At 40.3% G+C, this 22,486-nt stretch overlaps 1 protein-coding gene across 2 annotated transcripts in view; it reads right to left on the reverse strand.

Moving 5' to 3' along the window:
* LOC122401966 overlaps positions 1-22,486 on the reverse strand; it is a 114,990-nt gene that overhangs the window by 86,229 nt on the left and 6,275 nt on the right. For both annotated transcript variants that reach the window (XR_006259485.1, XM_043404433.1), the window contains exons 2-3: positions 20,937-20,995; positions 999-1,063 (exon numbers count right to left, since the gene is read on the reverse strand). Coding sequence is in view for 1 of the 2 variants with exons in the window: in XM_043404433.1 (XP_043260368.1) it covers positions 999-1,042 (44 nt within the window). In the remaining variant the exon portion in view is untranslated. The remainder of the gene's footprint in view (positions 1-998; positions 1,064-20,936; positions 20,996-22,486) is intronic.

Below are 22,486 nucleotides of genomic sequence, written 5' to 3' on the forward strand. Positions count from 1 at the left end.
CGTGTTTGAATCGGAATATAAGGTCTATATATTTCAACAAGACAATGCTTTGTGCCATACTTCGAAGACTAAGGAGTGGTTCGCTATGAATACACAACATACATATACACATGTTCGATAATTTTGAACTCGTTTCTACGTGGTAAAATTGTTCTCCGTTCAATCGTGGAAGAACTTTTAGAGAACACGAGATCTATAAAATCTGTTATTACACAGTTGCAACTTTACTATCGATTATTGTTCCTATTGAAAGGTTAAAGATAACGCGAGACAAAAAAATATTTATTTGTCTGGTAAATCGATCTTGCTCGAGAGGGTGTGAAATATATCGACGAATCAGAGTCGTCTACCTCGTGACGAATCTTTCGAGTTCCCGTCTCTGGCTCGCTCCGAGCTCGAGATAAAGAAAAAAATGATCAATCCTGAGGGGGGGTAAACGGTACTCTCTCGTATAACGGATCACGGAGCGAATCCGATTTGCGATCACCGCGTACGATAACACAACGTACCGATTCGTCCATTCCGACCAACGAAGACACCGATCACGGATGCACGGGGTTCTATCCATTATAGTACAATGCTGCTTACGAGGCAAATTTCCTCAGACACGGGTCCTCGATTATTCATAATCAAAATCACGACAGCGCATCCAATCGAGACCGTCTTTGATCAAAGATGCTTCTGTCTGACAAGACTTCAGTCTTCCGTGTTCGGATCGATCCCGAAAGGTGGGCGCGGACGGTGCTCGGTGTCAGCCTATCCATCGATTATCGCGATCGCCGGCAAGAACCCGCCGTTCTGCTGCTCTTTCGTTTTTAACGCGTTCTCTAAACGGCTCCACGATCGAACCGACGTCGGCCCCCAAGATGGCCGTCGTTTCTTCGACCTCGGTTAACCGCGCAAGAAAAGATAATCGGTTCGGAATCGGCCGTGACAGTTAGAAATCGAGAAAACGGACCGCGCCGCGCGAGATACGTTCTTGCTGGGAATCTACTTACTCTGGAGCAGGATTTCTCCAGCGTTGCGTTCCAAACCACGCCATCAGGCATCGACCGCCCCTGGCCTGAAACATGCGAAGTGCTCTATGAAATTTCGGTACTTGGCGGTCTTCGACGGGAATGGTGAAAGCGTATAAGCGAGGCACGCGAAAAGCGAGACACGCGGAAGGCGGATAGCACGGTCCCGGCAATTTGGCACGTTTCGTCGCGGGCCAATTCGATCGCGTCCCTCGAGACGGACGTTTACACTTATTATTATGTAAGCAGCGAGATGGCACCGCTAACTCCCGCCTAGATCGTGCATATTTCAGCAAAGTGCTGCCACTCGAGACTCGCTTGCGTTTTTTTCCCAGCTGAATCCCTTCAACTACACTTACCCGATGCTGGAGAGTCGCCGAGCTCATTCCACCACCCCCACCTCCCACCCCCTCCTCGCCCTGTCGTTACTTGCCTCAACGCAAAACAACGGGTTATATACTTTACCTTTTTTCCTGTTTATCTGTTTCGACCGATGCGCAGCTGTTTCCTCGCTGCTTCAACGCAAAGCTCGACGAACGACGCGATTCGTTGCGAGAACGCCGCACAGTGCGACGAGCAATGGACAATGATCGAAAAACTTAAGTCTAAAATTCATAGCTTGTTGTATCTTAAAATATTAATAAAGGAACGTAGATTATAATACCACCCACGATTTGTAATGAATTTTCCAATTTATTGTCAAAAATAATTCTCGTAATTTATTCCAATTTTTGATCCTTTTTTTTTTAAATGCCACTTGCCGAATATTTATCTAACTAATTTGATTTTTATAAGCTACGACTTTTCAAAATTAACAATTTGTAACCCATTTTTAATGTTAAATTTTTACCAACTTTGCAGTATTTTTTTTTTTCATCAATCGATGCATTCTCTTTGAAAAAGTATTGGAGGCCTTAGGTCGAAAATTGAATAGTTTGGGAGTTATTAATTTTGTCCCGAACTCCCACATACTCGCCACACTGCGCGCCGCGAGGGAAAAACACGGATTCGTTCGGTGCACCGATCTATTGCGTAGACGCCGAGATGTTGATACGCGAAGAGTAAAGAGTATTTTCAGGATTCTCGACCCCGCCTGTAAATTACGGTACAGCGACCTCCGCGTATACCTGGCATAGTATACTATGTATGCAGTTTCGTATCAAAACCCAACAGGGGAGTACTTCGCTTTACAACGCGCAATAATGCATATTTGCATTAATTCAGTTTTCCGCCAACTTCACATTACGGGTACGTCGAGCCGCGCGCGGACAGTGCTTCCACATTTATCAATTATTCGCAAATTATTTATCTATAACGTCATCGATCACCCTCGACAGGTTCGATTACACTATTTAAAGATTAAATATAAATCTAAATATAGCTTTTTAAATTTTCCATAGTGTCATCTCTCAACTTATTCATTTTTAAGATTAACTTACACGACCGAATTTCTTTCTAAATCTGGCGTTAATAGTTTGAAATGCGAGAAGTAGATTTTTACTGAAAGTAACGTTGCTGGTCAGGTTAAAATGTGGTGGGAGTATTATCAATGCATTGGCGAGATCCTCCCGATGAAAATGAATCCAAACACGACCTGGTTCGGACTACTTTTAATTTTAATTGACTCAAATTATTTTTGAAAAGTTCTCAACTATGCACAATTAAAAATGATCCGAAAGGTGTCGTGTTTGGACTCGTTTTCATCGGGAGAATCTCGCCAATACATTGATAATACTCTCACCTCATTTTAATGCGACCAGCAAAATTTAATTGTACCTGTTTGGACTTCTCGCCAATCTCATCTATTCCGCTCTTTCGTGCTCCAATTATTGCATAATACTTTACGTTTTTCCATATTTATATTTATTTTTCTGCATTTTGTTCGATCTACTTGTGAAATTATACGTTTGTTTAACTTATCAATATCATTTTCTACATACGTTTCAATTAATCATCGAATAAAACATTAAAAGTAATACAGCCAGGAAAATGTCGAAATACATAATTTAATGATCTTTTAAAATTTCCACGTTGAATTTGTGTTTAAGTCAACCCGTGTAAATGTTTCAAAGGCGACGCCTGTACAGCGCATGATAGTATCCGAGCTCTCGACTCGCTACATCTGAAACGGTGCGTGTGCCTCGGCCTTTACTAGCTCAATGTCGTATAAATTTTGAAATATGCAAGTTGGGATCCATTTCCATTGCGCCATAAATTTACTTCTCCTATTGCAAGGCAGAAACTTCCAAGAGTCCACATTTTTTAACGATTTTAATAACTTGGTTAGATTTATAAACCGTAGCGGACTTAGAAAGTTTCATCGAGAATTCGTGAATCCAATTCCTACGAATTAATAGAAATAAAAACGTTAAAGATTCGATGATCTATGTTTTATTAATTTTCAGTCGTGATACCCTCGTTGAACTTTTAAACGCGTTGCTGGTGTTTATATCGATTCGAGGTCTACGAGAGACTGTAATTCGCGTTCCTTCCAGATATCAACTTCTCGGTTCCACGCAATAGATCTCGCGTCGCATGGTGCAGACGCTGGCTGGTCGCGTATTAATACGCGCATATATGGGTCTCGCAAAAGAAGAGCCACGAAATCACAACGGTAGATCGGTTAGTTATGAAAATTTTTTGCGAACGCAGCAGAGAGAATCGGGAGAGGGACACGCAGCTTCAGCAGTATTACGGGGTGCTGCTCCTCGAAACGCGTGGAGGGTGGTACCAGAAGCTTTTCCTTTTCCTTTTTTCGTCTCATTCTCTCCCCCTCTTTCTCTTTCACCGGGTCCACCCCTCCCACCCACCCCTCTCGACAGTATCTGTCTGTATTCTGCTTCTACTCCCAACGTCGCTATCATCCCTCCCACGCCATTCTTTCCCACTTTCCCCTTTCCCTTTTCCACGTTTCACTTCACAACCACGCTCGCCCCCTCCCCCCACCATGCTCGCCTCCGTCTATCTGTCGCTCCCTCTCCTTTGCCCAAACTCTCCTTCTCCCACTCGTTCTCCGTGTTTCTGACCTTTTCTATTCTAGAGACGTGATTGCAGCTTGCATATTTTACGAGACCAACCTCGAGCCGTGCTCTCATCTCTATCCATCCATCCATCCATCCATCCACGATGGATCCGTCTGTCCGTCGTCGGCACAACCTAACCTAGCACTTTCCATTCGACTGCCAAGATTCACTCTCCGTCTCTTTCCCGCGGCCAAAGTTCTTATCGTTCGTTCCACGATATATCAAACAAACAGATATCCACGATGTAAACAAACTTTCTATCGATATCGATTCTTGTTAAAAAATAATACGTCGTGTCGAGATTACACATTTTATGTATCGTAAAAATTTGTATCCAAAATTAGAAACAAACATCGATGAAGACAGAAGAACCAAAGTACATATTCTCTTATGATCCCTCGTGCAATGGCGTCGAACAGATATATATATCGAGTGACATCGTTAATTTTCCTGCCATTATCGTACCATTGTTTTGCATACCCAAATTGTTTATATACTTAGTATTATCGTCCCCAAGGCAACGAATGCCCAATCCAGTCATTTGTAAAAATTTTTATTTAAAATTAGAAACAAACATTGTCGTCGACGAAAGCAGAAGAATCAAAGTACTTCCTGAATATTCTCTTACGCTCCCTCGTGCAATGGCGTCAAACAGAAATATATATGAACTTCGTTAATTTTCCTGCTATTATCGTACCATTGTTTTGCATACTCAAATTGTTTATATACTTAGCATTATCGTCCCCAAGGCAACGAATGCCCAATCCAGCCATTTGCTATCGTTGCTCGCGTTTCTTTGGTCGTTTATTATCGTATCGTTGCACGTTGCGGAGTCCGCGAAGCGAATTTTACCGTTTTGTAGCGTCGCCTTCGGGTTTTGTTCAACGATCGATACCCCGGGCGCTCGTAACAGACGATTCTCCTCGAAACTATAACGAATCGATGCCGCTTTCGCATACCGTTTAGAGCCCCGTGGCATCCGGTATTTCCATTTTCACGGAAAAGAGCTTCCCAAGGACGTTGGCGCTGCCGTGCTCGCGCAATATTTAGCGATCGAATCGCCGCCAACCACCCGTTCCCCGAGGGTCGATAGACGAGCGAGCTGGCAAACTCGTTCGAAACATTCCGTCAGGGGAAATCACGTGGTCAAAAATCTAGTTGGCAGTTTACGAAGCGACGTCGATACCTGACAGCTTGCTAGTAGGTCGCTGGCTGCTTCCGTTTCAATCAATTTCCGGCCGACCGTCCGACGCGCGGTGAAATCAATTTGTCGAGCCTCGAGAAGAAAAAAAAGAACGCGAGTCACTGTCAACGATATAAAATGAAGCACGACGGAGGAAATTTTCATAGTCTCGCATTATAATTTCTTATTCGAAAAATTAGCTTTTCAGCGACCTCGGAATTAAATAAATTCGTTACCAGAAATAAAATAAAGTTTCTTTTTCATCCTTGAAATTATTGCAAATATAGTAGTTGAGAGAATTGCATGAATTTCATGTTTATCGAACAAAGTAACGAGAAACTTTGTAGAAAAAATTTGAACAATTATATTTATTAATTCCCGGATGCGAAAGTAAATTTAAAGTTTCTTCCTCGTTTGTGCTAGAAAAGACCGATGATACTATAGAAATTTCGCTCGCTGTTTGAGCTAAGCAATGTTTTCAAAGCGAAGAATACACCGAGGGTAACTCGTAATGGAGTTTTCTCTGCATTTCCGTGAATACTGTAATCGGGATACGCAGGATTTCCTAGCTTTCCAGCAAGGGGTGGAATTCCTCGCTTTCTTCCCTTCGTAAACACTGTATTTGTTCAACCGATAGCTTTCCCTTAGACAGTTAATTTTCCGAAAGCATTGCGCGTTGCTGTTTATACTTTGGAAAACATAAATTAAACATATATTTTATTCGCATAATGTTAGTAAGATAGTTGAATTTGGAAATCTGTCGGATATGCACGCGATTGAGTATGATTTTCCTGGTCTGTCCATTATTCACTATTTCTACTTGTTCTTGGGGTTGCTGTACTCTGTTGCACGTGTACCCGAAGATTTTCTTTTTAATACTTGTCAATGTCAAACGACTTTTTAAACAACATAATTTGTTTCTATGGCTTTAATAAATTATATATTATTACTACACTGCAGATGTTTATACCAATAAAATATATCGAAATACTTTTTTCCATTGCTATTTACAATGGAACTACCCTGGTATTAAAATGGACTTTTGATCATGTTACAATTAAACATGCTCTCTATTATAACATACAATGGATATGTAATAGTTAGACTGCGGATGTTTCATGAACTCTATTAATAACAATACGAATTTGCATAAAGATCCGCAGTTTAGTAATAATATATGATTTATTGAAAATATAAAAATTCACTCCTTGCGAGTGAAAAGTCTAACCTTCTTCTCAAGTACGACTTTCAAACGGAATTCTAAACTGTGTCAGCGTTTTATTATTTTATATCGATCACGAAACAAGAAACGTATAAATTATCCATCGATGCTGGGAGTTTAATCAGGCATAAAGTACGACGACGAAGCAGAGAATTTCGAATTACGACGGTGACCAAATGCACTCGTTCGCAACCGGGCGTAAAATTAACGGAACGCTTAATGTTTCCCGCGGGAGGACACGGGCGTGCAAGAGTTAACGGGAATCGACTGCGTCGGGTAGCGTCTGCGACGATGATAGCGTCGCGGCGCCGTCACGTACGCTCCGTCTGCGAAAGATTCGTCGAGTTAGGCAGGAAAATGAGACGGAAAGCGAAAACGACGGGTCGCGGAGGTAAATCGGATTTCGAACGGCATCTGCAATATCGAAAATTCCACTCCGGCTAATCCGAAGATGGGAACTCGTTGGTTGCGAAACGCGTTCCCGCGGGGAAATAATCTCCCCGCGATCCTCTCCTACCACGGGGCAGCCATCTTACTCGAACAGGATAAGGTTGCTCCACAGTACGTTCGACCATTTTTCTCCACTTTCGAATATTCTAAATTACATTTATACACATTTAGTGCTCCGAGTCAACAACACAGAAACGTAAACTTTCTTTATTTTAGAAACGACTGCAAAATAACTGAACCGTAAAATTGATGAACGAATAGATCAAATAATTTACTCTCAAGTTTTTACATGCATTGTTTCTAGTCGAGTTGAGATCGAGACGAAAATTCAAAGAGTTTAAATGAATGATAACCGGAATATAAGAAATAAATGCCAGGTATGTAATTAACTATACAATATTTTTCTATATTGCCTGATAATAGCATAGGTTGAGCACATAACACGTTTCGATATTTTCGAGACCTCGCCCTAATTGTTTCCAATTGCAATACTTGTTGAAGAGCTTTTAAAAATCGACACTATTTTACTTCGAAGATTCGAACGTGTGCGATACGTCGAAGATTGAGAAACTGGTGTGACAAAGCGATCGTTGTATCGTATTTGGGCCGAAGGTGGCCTTTTCGTGTACTTCCTGCGAAGGTAAGCAACTACGCATTACCGGGAGTACAAAAAATGGCTGTGACTGGAGAACAAGGTCAACTGGGGCACATATTTACGGCGAGCTTCTTTCATTGTTTTTGTGTCCCCGATCGACCGTTGAAGTGGGTCCCACATATTAGGATACACCTGGTACGTGTAGTTGTACCCGTAACAAAACACTGTCAAGTTAGCACTGTGATAACGATGAGAGTTCCGTTGGAAAACAATACAACGTACTGTACCGTCGACAAACTCTTTTCGTCGTCAGTGCTCGCAGTTCTGCCGTCCAGCGCCTAAATGGCGTATCTCAAGTGCTTGTTTCTTTAGCTTTTTCCTCTGAATTGCCTAGGTTTCCCTTTGATCCTCGCTTGTGTATCCCTATTAAAAATACGTTCGTAGCAAACAGTCGAGTAAAACTAATTTCTACGTCAATAACCAAGTACCAAGTTCCTCCATATTTCACTATAAAACTTTTAATAGCCCTGTTGCAATGCCGCAAACTTTGGATTTTCGTATTAAAAATAAAGATTTATGGAGAAACTATCGAGTACGATAAAACAATTTATTCACGAGGATTAACTGCATTAATTGAGTTTATAACGAGAATCACCAAAATAGAAAACTAACTGTTAACTGGTAAACGGAACAAATCTTTCCACGTATTTCCCTCGTCACTTTTGAGCGCAAAACTGTGCCAGGAACGAAATTTGCAACGACGACCGATTTCCATGCTTCTTAAAGCTCTCGATCGAGCAACCGTCTTTCTTGGTTACCGTCTAAAATCTTCGAGGGTAGCGTCGTGTCTTGTACGACCTACTTTCTACCATTTCCACAGCGCCTACGTGTCAGCCTTCGTGGATAACTTTGCCCGTGCATTCGTTCGTTCCTATCGACGATAATTTTAGCGCCGGTAAAAAAATTCATTCCGCTGAAAAATCGAGCGCGTTTGATCGATAACAAGCTAGACGACCGGCTCTCGGTATGATTGATTCGGTACGCGCGACAACGGAAACAGCGAGAGAAAAATGGCAATGGAACAAGCACGGGATAAACAAGGGGAAACCAGGCGACGAGTACAATGACAGAAAAGCAGACAGCTGGGATCAAGAGCTAAATACCGAAAGGGGAAAGGGTGATATGTATAGTGAGAAAGAGAAAGCCATGGGGAAGCGATGGGAATCTGGATTCCAGGGCGTCACTATGGAGACTTCCAAGTTTGAACGTGCAACCTGGCGTTTGGGTTTCCCTCGCAACGCTCGCGAACTCGTCTAACTCGATTCTCTTTGTCATACCACTCGTCCCAATATTGTAGCCCCTACGATACAGCAAAATCGTACAATATGCAAAAACGTCCCAATTCAATACCAAAGTTTAACCAGAATTTCAATTAACTATTATAACAATATTATTTGCTTTGTTATATTAATTTCTAATATTGTTAAATTATAAATAAAACAGTATAGAAGGCAACGAATGTTATATTTTTTTCATGATTTAAAAAAAGCTTTAAATGTCCAATCCTAGCGGAACTCTCCTTAAACGTACATGGAAATTAATTTACGAATCGATCTGAAGGTTGTGTTCGCCGATCGTGGATCAAGTTTGCCCGATTCTGGCAAGCCTCTTTGCTTTACGATACGTACAATGCACCTCGAAAGGCACTGGCATTGCGTTGGCATATGCAGAGTGAGTCACTTGCAGGGTACACAAAAGCTTGTGCATCAGGTGCCACGCATTTAGTAGCTATTGTATAAAGCTATATTTGCCGGCTGGGGTCTCTGAAACCCCACCAAAGTACTCGAGGGTTAATTGGACTCGTCGCCTTGTCTTCCTGGTCTTAAATTAAATTCCAACATTCCCTTCTTTGTTTTAAATTTTTATCGCCAGATGGCTGCCGTTGAGATTCCTTCTCGGCGCTCTGTCTGAATTCCCTGCACCCTTTGAATAAATTAACGTTAAAAAAAAATTCTGCTTCGAATTGTTCTCAGAAATTGATAATTATATCAGCAAATATGCAATTAAACAAAGAAGTATTTTTGTTGAAATTTGAAATAACGATGGTAGCCACAGTTAAATGGTTAAAGATTAGGAAATACTAACGATCCAATGCTTGTCTTTTTATACGTATCCTATACAATGGATAAATTTATTTACAAAGGTTCGTAAATGACCCAGTCGCGTGATTAATATGGCGTCGTATTAATCGAGGGTTGAAACAGATTATATCGACGAGCCTGACCAGCGGATTCATGGCGAAACACCTAAATATAACTGTTTTCAATATTATTCGCTGTTATTATATCGACTATGGAAAGAACTGCATCGATCGGATAAATGAAACAATGATGGAGAAAGTATTGGCCATCGAGGCGTAACGAGAGCAGCACCGATACGACGATCGATGTACATAGACGTGCAAACGAATAAAGTCCCTTCATCGTCGTCCTATATCCGAAGGCACGTTTCGCATGCAAATACCGACGCGACGGACCGAATAACCGAAAAGAGCGTTTAAAAAACTTCGGGCCATTCTGTCTCTGTCGAGGATCGATATGTGCCTCGAAACGAACTCGAACGAGAAGCGATAGTTTTCGGAGGAACATCGATATGGCCTTCCTCGTCCGCGAACCGTGACACAGTATCGCCAGAGAAATTGTCACAGGCTCGGGATCGAAGTCCTGAAATGAAAATTGATCGTTGTTAACTATTAACGGTCGCCTATAGGTATAGAGTGACTCTAGAAACTGGGACGAATTGCAAATCTTTTCTGCAAAAAGATTCATGAAGGGAAACGATGAATGCTTTTTGTACTACGCAATATAAATTAAATTGAACTCTTCGTTCTGATGGTAAAAACGAGATCAGTGATAAATATCCCTGTTATTAAACACTTTTTTTAAACAAGCGGTATTGTACTATTTTTGGTTATCCAATGTACTTATTAGGACATGTTTATTTATTGTACTTATAATTAATACTGCAGAATAATGAATGTGAAGCGCACTATAATTATCGTTGGAATATTCATAGTTGGCTATATTTATCTTACTATTGTAATATCTATTATTCATTGTCTCTTGTACATAAGTGCATGTCACTCGTTGTCGAGACGCAAACTGTTTATAAGTATACAAAGACAGGATATTGAAATTACTATGGTTATCATGAATATTGATATTCTCCCTCAGAGGCATCACAGGCGCTAGGAAAAAAACGAAATTACAAACAATGATTCTAGGGAAATAAATTATCAATTCTACAAAGATTACAAGCGTTCAGGAATCTTGTTCCTCAAATATTACGTGCATACTATTATATAAATTAGTTTGGTTGTGTGTATGTTTGAATACGATGAACTCGAGAATCACTGAACCGATTTAAATATGTAGAACTTTCACTGTTAGATACCTTATTCTCCACTTCGAGCGTAGGCTATGTAACATCACCTTACCGTAACCAGGATCGAATTAATAAATGAAACTGCAAACCAAGTCTGAAACTACAAGAGATACAACTCGACAGAAAAAAACCGTAATCATGCTTTAAATTTTTATGTTCTTAAAGCGGGAGCGATAAGATAAGTACTGTAAGAACTGTAAAAAATGTCCCTGAGTGATGTTTATAACCTTACGTAATACAAAATTCTGACCAATAGTAAAATGACCTTCGTCGAAAATTCTAAATGGATCCAAATTCTATTCGAATTTATTCACTAAGAAACATTACAATTTTTATGTTTGGAATTGCATTCGTTTAAAAAACAAAATAAATAAACGAGGGAAAGAATTTAAAGAAGTGTTTTGTTATGAGTGTCAAGCCATTGTGAGTACGTATCTTGTCTATGAGCCTTCATGAGAGCATTGTCAATCAATTGAGATAATTTTTTCGATAAAAGATATATCTGACAGCCATCTCTTGGACGAGAGTTATAATTACCCATTGTTAAACTGTTACGTTTGAACCGTCCAAAGAATCTGGCGGCAACAGTTCCTTCAAAACATATTATTCATCCCTCCACTGAACTTTGGCCGCTCCAACTTCCTCTAGTTGATCTTGTAGAAGCACCTAGCTGGCAAACTACCGAAAAACAGGACCGAATCATCAGACGCCCCCATCCCTTACTCAAGGCCTAAGCCACGACCGACTAGTCTGAGTTCGAAATCTGAAGACAAGATTGTAACTTCCGTCTGACAAGTTGTTTCGCAATACACACGGTACAATTTCCGTCCAAGCTAATTTGTTGCGACCACAATTGAATATTACTTACGTATAACTTAGCGAATAAAGTTATTCGTATCGCAGAAATGATTTGAATGATCGATTAAAAATAGATCGCGTGACGTTTGAATTAATTTTCATCGCGAAAATCTCGCAGATTCTCATTATTGCATGCCGAGAAACATGAACATTTTAAGTTTCACTATTGGGATGATTCATCTCGCGTATCTTATCACTGTGTATGCATTGTGAATCGTCAGACACCGACACTCTTACTCTTGCTGATAAACTATCTCTATCGCTATCAGTGAATCCCATTCACTCCTCTCATTGGGTGACATATCTAGATAGAAAAGGTCAATGCCAAGAAAAACTGGCTACCAGTATGGAAACGAGGGAAACTCTGGCGTCACCTCTCGTACTCGCCACTAGAGGGCTACGCCTTTGTCTCTCTCGCAAGCGCTCATAAAACCACTCCGTTTTGAGCTCTTCATTTGTTACTTGTGATTTTTGTAGTAAAATTGTGTTTGTTTAAAAGAATATAAAAGCTAGACGAAGCCAAAGCAAATAAATGATAGAGTTAAAAATAAATTTAGCAGTAAGTAGAAATGGGAAATGATTTTATACACAAGTTCATATAAACGTTAAAAAATCTGTAATATTATACAATATAAGAAAAAATGTAAACCTGAAAAGTGGTGTAAGAGTTCTGAACGTAAGAAACTATGCACCGAATAAAGAAAAAACTAACTAAACTTGAGGTCTTCGTGAAAAAAATGTACTAATTACAAATTTACTGCGTTGTTTTCTCTCGCCATCGTATGTATGGTTCCAAAAATCAGATTCGCGTTTTATTGCCTAGCCAACTTCTCCAAACATACCGAAACATACGTATGTAGGTACATATCTGGGCGACACGTCGTAACCTCACGAGCTGTCAAAGCTGTTACTCCTCGAATGCCACCGAGATACGTGTCCGATCGAATTCGAATTCCATCCCTCCACCCACATAACCGAGACATATTCTTTGGCATGGTCGTGTATCGTATCCATCGATCGATCTCGAAGAAATTGGAACACACTGGCTTACCTGAAATTTGTTTCAGCGCGAGTTTTTTCAGTTTCTAGCGCGACCAAATTGCCTAAATATTTAACTGTTTGCGCGTGTTCGAACATTTAGCGGTTACTCGCTGTGTCCATTTACGAATTCAACCGTGATTGGTCACTTTCGCGTCTATTTAACCCTCGTGCATTTTCCGAGCGATTGTTGCACCGAAGCAACTTGGATCTACTTGACACGAATTGGAAAAACATTATAATATTTAAATAAACCTGATGCCCATTTATAATAAACGATTTATTACGAATAGAGACCAAATAATAGCATACAATTTACATACTACAATTATATAAAGAAGGAAGAATTCTTTTATGTTATGATTCTCCTTTTATAAGCTAATAAGAGACCAGCGATTCTTAACCTTTTCAAGCTTACGACGCGGTACAAAAGAAGATTTCAGGAGCTCGCAGAACAAAACCTGCCACAATCTCTTATCCCGAATAATTAGAATAAAAAATACTCCTTATCGTGTGGGTTAAATATAGTAAAGGATAAACGTTAATGTAAAGAAAAAGAGGCATTTAACACGATACGGAGTCGTGAGATTTGAAATAAAATTTATTGCCCAAACATTCGCTGCACAGCGACGTAATGATTAAGAGTTACCGGTGTAGACTGTACACACATCGCGTACATAAATCAATCTGATTGATCGTGAAATACGCAGGCAATACTGTTTAGAAACCACTATGTTGTAGAAAATGAACATGAATGAAAAAAAGAACCGATTCTAAAAATACTCACCGTCGACCGTACAAGTGTTAAGCCTCAACCCTTCGAGCACGTTAGGTACACTGAACTGTCCAATGAACCTTTGGCCAGCGGTCGACGTGCGTAATCTACTTGTATTTTCGCATCTATGAATGAAACCTCGTCTATTTTGCAACGAAAGTAGATATTTTCGAAATGATTTTTTTTATACCTTCAAAAGTTAATCCTCAAAAACAAGAAAATTTTCGATAGGATAATATGGAAGTAGATCCCTGCGAAGAGCTTTTTAGAAGAAAGGCTTTTCCATATTTATTACCTAGAAACTATATCGAATAATAATATTTAAAATAAGAAACCCGGCGCGTAAAATTACATGTATATCCGAATATTTTTTACGATCAGCTGTATATTCCAAGACACCGTAATATAAATCGCCGTGGCCGATCTTGGAACGCTCGTCGGCGGAACGAAGCGAAAACTTGAGAATCACGCCTGAGACGTTAATGCCGCTCGGTCTCTGACAGTAACAAGCATTCAATTTCCCGATAAGCGCCACTTTTTCCACGCCGACGAACGATCGCTTACGTTTCAATAACGCGAAACGCATTTGTGATCGATCAGCGTCAAACGACTATCGTCGATACGGACGTGCGTTCGAATCGTCCCATTTCGCACTTGATGCGCGACGGAAGGAAATTACGGTGCGCAGTAAGAAATTTCGTGATTCTCGCGCAGACGACGCGCGACGCATTCACGTTCCATGACGATCGAGGACGTGCACGCGTAATCGTTGCATGCTCCGCGTCAAAATCGGGGGAATCGTACGAAAGCGTAAAACCAATGCATACATGGACGGGTATCTACTAGAGCATTTATGTCGTTGCTCTCGCTCGTTGTCGTCGCTGTCGCCGGTTTACAGTGGTATAAATTTCATTCACTGTTGCTCAGCGAACGCGTTCGTTTCGCTTTACCGTAGGCGCCTGCACGTAACAATTCACCGCTGTCGATTCTGTTGCTCCGTCGACAACGCCCGATACATCAAGTTCCCACGAATCGGACGAACGGTGCGAAAGGAGACAAAATACATGCTACGTGTTGCCTTTTAAACAAGAATCTCGACTCGAAAGGTTTCCCGCTCGCCGCGAACGAATTTCCACGAGGAATGCCTTCGGTTTCAGGATAGACGACTCTCTCGCCGACGGGATACGTGAAGCGTAACCGTTACGTAACAACGCCGATAGAGAAAGTACGAAATCAAAGTAGCCACCGACGAGATGAATTCTTTTACGAATTCCGTATCAAAGGCGTACCTATCGCGAGCCGTCGGAGGGTCTGCGATGCTTTTGCGTTTATCTATGTTTACCTGGTGGCGATTGAACTGCGTTCTATAGTAATAGAGGAAATGAGGTGAAATGGCAAAGTTTATACAGGGTGTTACCCTGGGAAAAATTTTAATGGGGAATTCTACAGGCCAAAATAAGACGAAAATCAAGAATACCAATTTATTGATGCAGGCTTTGTTAAAAAGTTATTAACGTTTAAAGTTTCGGCCTTACTGAATTTTTTTCTCGGAAATGCGCAGGATTTCGAGGGTATGTTTATTCATAAAAAATGATTGTAATTGACCCCCGCAACCGAAAATAATTTTTCCAGAACGATTTGAAATTTTTTTTTCCGTCGAAAAATTTCACACATTCTCGAATTTTTTTCTAGAAAGTGGGTAGGATTTCGGGGGTATGTCTATTCACCAAAAATGATTGTAATTGACCTCTGCAACTAAAAATAATTTTTCCATAATGATCTGAAATCTTTCAATTTCGTCGTAAAAGTCCAACTTCCTGAATTTTTTTTTCGAAAGTGCGTAGGATTTCGGGGGTATGTCTATTGACCAAAAATGATTGTAATTGACCCCCGCAACCGAAAACAATTTTTTCAGAACGATTGAAAATTTTTTTTTCGACGAAAAATTTCAGTAGAATATTGTATTTCGTATTCGACGTGTCGTCAAATAGAGAACATACCATTTCATTTTTTGAAATTCGTAATCTTTAAAAATATTTCAAAACTTCATAATCGTTGCAAACCTTTCAGAAATTTACAAATTTCGTACGAAAAAATTAACGAACGATTAAATTTGAAAATTTACAAAATGCATATAAAATAACATATAATCGTCCCGATAAAAATGTATTTGTGGCTTACGTATTCATTATTCATTACCTGGAGAATGTACTGAATAATGAAACCGAATAAAATATTCCCCGCTTACAATCTTCAGCTACTGAATATGAATGCTAATATATTCCACATTTACCGAGCAGCAGTTAATTACAATACACCTGTGTACCTCATACTCACCGTCGAAACAAATGAAAAGCTTGCATTCGATTGCATAACTATTGAATACATCGTGCGTATACCTATTATTAAACGTTCGACTACAAACAAAATACAAATTACGTACTAAGATATTCCTCGTTCGAATGCTTATTCAAATACCATCCCTTTGCTCATCCCAAACTACAATGATTTATGGTCCGTTTTCAATTTCTATTTTGTAAGTAAATTTACGAACATTCTATTTGCATCCATCGTACAAGATAAACAATTACTTTCTTTTGCATTTCTTTTTACGCGGCGCCGTTGGTCCGTGCCTACGCTAAATTCGAGATTGACGTAAGCGAGGCGAAAAGAATAGCTAACGCAAGAACGGATACGAGGCGAGCGGATATCTCATCGGTTAATATTTTCAGCGTTATGCTTTCTCTTTTTCCGTCGAGATCCACGAACGAACGCGCGTGCGTAAGAAACCACAGTGGCTGCACGATACACGACCTTTGACGAGGGCGAGGAAAAAGGTTTAACAGAATAAAGTTTCTGTCGGAAGATAGGGAGAGAAAGGTAGAACGAATCAAACGACTTATCTCGCGAAAAAAAAAAAAAACACCGAGCATCGAAAGGCAGACGAGAAATACGGGCCACGGCGTTCCCACATCTAGCATTCGAGCGAGTGTACGCGAGAACGGGGCGGCAACATCCGCATCTCACAGTTTCGTTCGCCATCGATGCCTTCCACTCGCAACCAGAACGTCTACCGATCTTCATCGGTTTCAATAAAATTTGCCAGCTTTATAGACTTACGTGCACAACAATCGTAACTGGATTTATAGTCGTAGATAGACGACCACTTATGAGAAAAATAAACGTAAACTTTGGGAGCTCGAGTAATGAGCGTCCCAAACAACTACTTTTAACTGTGACTTGAAATCTCGTGATTTTGTCAATATATCTATTCTACTATTCGAATATACCTTATTAAAAAGGTTTCACAAATTTTACATTTATTTTATTCGTAATTGACTGGTCGTGTATGGTTCTAATTCCGGTTACGGTTCTTGTACACGCGAACTTGGTCGACCATCTTCGAGCAATTTTATTCTCAATTTCTTATTTTTATCGCGAACGTACGAATTTTTCTGGGCTACTCGGTCATGTAACTTATTATTTCATAAACTCCGTTTTATATTCTCAGAGAGAATATTTTTATTCGGATATTCTTTTACTTGCACGGTAAGTTTTAAGTGCACTTATAAACGAGATCTGTCCTCGCCGGGTACTAAACCATTCGTCGTGCATATTTAAAAACTTTACGGAACTTATTCCCGCTTTATTAAAAATGAGATATTCTTCGAAGCTTTTCATAATATATTACATCCTAGCACGAGTTTTATTCGCCGTTTGTGCAATGTATCCTTGACTTTTACAGTTTTTTAAGTGGAAATTTAGCAAGTTGGGCTCTATTAAAATTTGCCTTTTCCTTGTTTCCATCGTAGTTTATTTGAATTGGAATAGCAGTATGACTTTTACAATTTCTTTAATGGAGGTTCAATAAATTACGTTTCTTTATTAAAGTTTGCTCTTTCCTCGTTTCGTAGGTAATGCACGGCTAAGTGAAACATTCGAATCAATATTTTCGATCGACGAGTGCTCGCGAATAATTTTTTACGTTCCATTTCAGCCGAAACTCTGATAAAAAAACATGAGCGTGACTTCGCGAGTATACTGTTCGCCCGCGAGAAGAAGGTTAACGTATTATCGCCATTGGTCGAGAACAGTGACGAAGATCGCCAATTGGTGACCTCTGCCAATAGCGACAATGAGTGTAATGGTAGGGGAGCCAGTAGTTTGCAAATTAAAGTGGAGATACAAACACTCGTTAGCCTTTTCCTCGTGGACAGACAATACTTGTATAGTTAATCATAAAAATATTGGCGTCTGCTGAGGATATTTCCTCAATCATAATAAAACATCAGTCTCGAATGTGTTAGAACTTGTTAATTTGGTGAAAAAAAAATATTTTTCTCGATTACAACAATTAAGAGTAAAAACTCTTGATCAAATATATTTCATACATATAAAGGAATTTTGAAATGGTTCGTACGTCGAGGAAGAAATTAAATAAATAAAACGTTGGTAAGTTTCCACGCTCGTCTGCGGAAACACTCGACACTATTCAAGTGTAAACAAAAGTCGGCGGTATCGCGGCTGCGAAAGGTTCCTCCAGGCTCCGTGCTCGCAAACCGCTATTCGATATATGTATGTATAAACGTATGTACGCTAACCGTGCATCGAAAAAGCTTGTTCGTTTCCACTCGCGCGCATTAACTCGACGCAAACGCGACTCTATTCATTAAATGCGTGAGCAGACTGCGCGGTGTATGTACCCATACATCCAACAAATGCGCCGCGGTTGCCTTCGTTAAGAGTATTTTGTTTCTTCTTCTTTTCCTCCAATCACCAGCCAATCCCTCCCCCCCCCCTCCCCCCGCCTCTTCGCGCGACCACTCGTATCCCAAACTCGTGATTCTGCTTGATTCGACGAACCAACGACTCTCTCGCTATCTTCAACACGGACGAAACTTTACAAGCAACTTCGAAAACAAAGAAAACACGAACTATTTGTCCAGAAAAAATTCTGATTCTCCTTAGCGCAATCCATTCGCTTCGATTGCCTCGAACGAACAGAACGATTGCAAGTTGAGCACTCGTGCTCGATGTATCGCGAGGTCGACTATCGATACGTAGAGAGTCAAATAAAATCACCCGACCGCGACGAATCAAAACGTAGTTCCAGATCTCACGATCCCGCTATCTCAACTTTTTACATAATTCTGCACTCTCGTTACGACGCGATAAGAACGTTAATATTATTACTATTACTATTTGTTTAGAAATCTCTGCACTTTAATCGACAAGGGAGGAAAGTATTCAATCTCTTGATAAACATGTTTTAAAAAAGTGAAACTCTTTTGTATTCGGGGCAAATTATTCCCATATGTCGTGTTGTTACATATCTTTTTTTGTCAAATTATGTAAAACTTCCGTTGCCGTTTTAGAACGTATCGTCGTAGAAATCGAATCATCGGACGATGGGCTTTTGAACATCATACAAATTACTTGCATTTTATCAGATAATGGTGAATTATGAAAGAGTACTTCCTTAATCTCGACACTCCATCAAAGCCCAACAGTTTCCAAGTTCGCGCGCCGGAACGTTCATAATCGCCGTTACATCATCAAATTTGTTTTTAATTCGACTACGATATGTTACATACATACTCTACAGACAACAAATCGAACAATGCATTAAAAAAAACATCGATTTTTTTTTGTAAGCGTCTATAACAGAGAAAATTCCTTAATTTTGCAAACATCTCTCTACAGCGAACCATTCAAAGCCACATCTCTCTTATGCCAGAATCGCGCACGTGAAAGCTTTCTCTTTTTATTTTTACGTCAGACAGCAATGGTAATTATACTCTAAGCTTGATTTATGAATACGAGTTACCGTACAGTTCACTGCTAAAACGAATTGCACGCTCGTGGTTCTGGCGTAAGAAAAATTCGGTCCATTTCCTTTGTCCGAATTTTAGGAATGCGTATTAAGCAATGCAAGTGTATTCCGTTGCGTGCACTGCGACGTTTCGCAATGGCGTAGCGTTATTACGAGCTGGAAGTTGAAGTATTTAATCGTAGAAACAGAGTAATCTGCATCTTTATCATGCCAGATTACAGCTACCGTTCCTCTATTATATAATCTCTTCCGGAATACTGGCACGTACGCGTACGTTTAGTTCTTAAGTTATTTTGCGGCATTCAAACACAGACGACTAAAATCGCGAGCAAGTATTTCGTAATTAAATTTATTAATAGGACGTCCCAGAAGATATTACATCGTTCCGCATCCTTTTATTTTCAAACCGTCCACCGAAACAAAGCGCACGTAATAAAACAACATTGTCGGGGATTACTCGTTACGCTAATTACAAAAATTCCCGTTTATTCGTGTTTCTCGTTGGTGGAACTGACTTAATATCGACGACGGTAGACCGTTGTAACACACATTAATGAGTCGAGCTTTTGCCGAGACGCAGCGTTAACGCGACAACGCTATCAAAAGACCGATGGACGCATAGGGGTCAATATCAGTTTGACATTTTATTTGTTTCGAGCAAACTAATTTGTCCGTGAACTAGCAACATGCGACGCGATAGTAGACGGGTAAGTAAATGAATCGGAAGTATCGACCGTACGTTGGAGCACACGCAAATGAATAACAGTTAACCGTCGCTTGCAAATGGCTCTACGGAGTAGAAAATGGAGCATCGACTGCATCCTCGTCGTTTCGATTTAATTCTTTCGGAAACGTACCGCGAATACACGTACACGAAGTGAAAATAAACAGGAGAAGCGGTAGGAGTGGAGAACAATTTCCAGTACGGGAGAACCCGTCCTAATAATAACTCGTGCTCGAAATCTTCTCCATCCATCGTTCCACGTTGCACTGGTTCATCGAGTCGACCTAATGACCCAATGACAACCGACGATTCTTAACCAACCGTAGCGTACAATAATAACGTAACTCGTTCTCGTTTAAGAGAGTTCATCTACGAATCAATCGGGTAAATTTGATTCGCGTAACCATCGACGAAAACACCGTTCAAATGATGGATCGAAACGCGACTAGGGCCGACGTTCATTTATACCAAACTTTTTTCGTTAATTGACAAATCTGGGAGCAAAAAATCGATCGATTTACAAAATTTATTGGTTAAATTATGGTCGAAACGATCGTTCGAACGATAGTTTGTAAAACGTATGGAGGTTATTGTACAATCTCTCGCACAGCGTCGCCATATTGGATGGCAGTACGACTCTGCCATATCATTATGATTGCAACTCTACGACTCGTCGTGCAATAAATTGTTACCGTCTATGGCCTCTATTATTAGCCGCCTCTATATATTGCGATCGATGCACATTTTTATTACACATTGTACTTTTCTTTCTTACCTTAACTGATCCACGCAGCTTTGATCGTAGGATCCATCGTCGCTTCGAATAACGTCGTTCTGTAACAGACGAAAGATAGAAGAATTTTGGTGAGTAGTTTGCTAAATTTATCGAAAATCGTAACACGGAAAGTTATTTTAAAATTATTCGACACGCAGGACCATTAATTCCGACCGTTCGAGGGAAACACGAAACACCAAAACGCCATCCCCCTCTTTCCCTTTTCGACGAGCTACCAGCTTACGCGCGACAGGAACGATAAATGGCACGTATCGTTTTGTTATGAAATCTGATACGCGTAACCTAAATGCGAGTGCATGAAATCAGAACCTTATAAACAGTTCGATATTTAAAGATTATAACAATATTTACGCGTACGTAAACGCAAAGTTTGCGCAATAAAGACTGTAAAATACAGTTATTGCAAATTACAGAAATAATTAAAATTCCATATTCAAACAAAAAATGCTAAGATATTCGTTACTACCCATGCATCGAATACAAGTTGATTTATACTTATTTTGATAACACGAGCATTATTCGACGTTCTTCGAAGCTGTTTCTCTCTAGTTGCAACTGCATAGACGCTCGCGAGGTAAAATGGCGCGAGATTGCCGCGCGTCATTTCGCTCAAACGGCAAGAATTAATGGGCCCGAGTGCGCGTGTAGGGGAAATAACTGAGAAAAGAACTGCCGAGCGTTTCACGGATAACGCAACAGAAAAGTTTAACGAGCGTTGCTGCGGGCAACGGGAACAACGTACGTGCAATAACAATTAGGCACCGAGGGGTAACAGATGTTAGACGGACGCACGGGGTGCGTGCTCAAGGACTAGGGTCTGGGGACTTTTTGTTCTCGATGCGCCAAACACTTCGCAGGGGTTCTATTTGTCTCTCGTTAAACGAACACGTCGCAGACAGTATTTACCCGACGTGTCGAGATCAAAACGTCACCGTCCCGCCAAGAAATCTCGCCAAATACAAACGATCGAGCGCGCTTAATGCAAAGTCGGACATTGTCGGGGTCGAATTAAGCAAAAGTTTTTTTTTTTTTACATCTAAAACAATGCACAGGGTGTAACCGAACATATGGTGGCGGTTTCAACGGTGGGCCGGAAGGACAAAAGCAAGTGAAAATAGTTGGCGTAAACATATGTTTGACTTCGTTCCCAAGTTGCTGTCCCAGATGCTTAATTTCGCAGGAAATGCACGAAATGGCCACCCAAATGGCCTTATTATAACGTTTTCCAGATATTTGATCGAATTCGTTGAAACTGCTGGATGTTTTTTCGCATATACATGCGTTACCAAAGTATTTCAACACTGGCAACGGGCGTTGAATAAACAATCTTTTTAAGTGGATCCGAAAATAAAAATCCAGCTGAGTTAAATCTGGGGAACCAGCAGGCCAGGCAATAAGTCCTGCACGACCCATCCATCCGTTAGAAAATCATTTAAGAACCGTGTGGCTACTAGTGTATAAATAACATGCGACATTCGATGGAACGGCTAGTTTATTGCTCTAGAAATTATAAATGAATTTAGCATTGA

The sequence above is a fragment of the Colletes gigas genome, unplaced genomic scaffold (assembly GCF_013123115.1).
Source record: "Colletes gigas isolate AHSC1104 unplaced genomic scaffold, ASM1312311v1 Colletes_gigas_Sc00030, whole genome shotgun sequence".
NCBI lineage: Eukaryota > Metazoa > Arthropoda > Insecta > Hymenoptera > Colletidae > Colletes > Colletes gigas.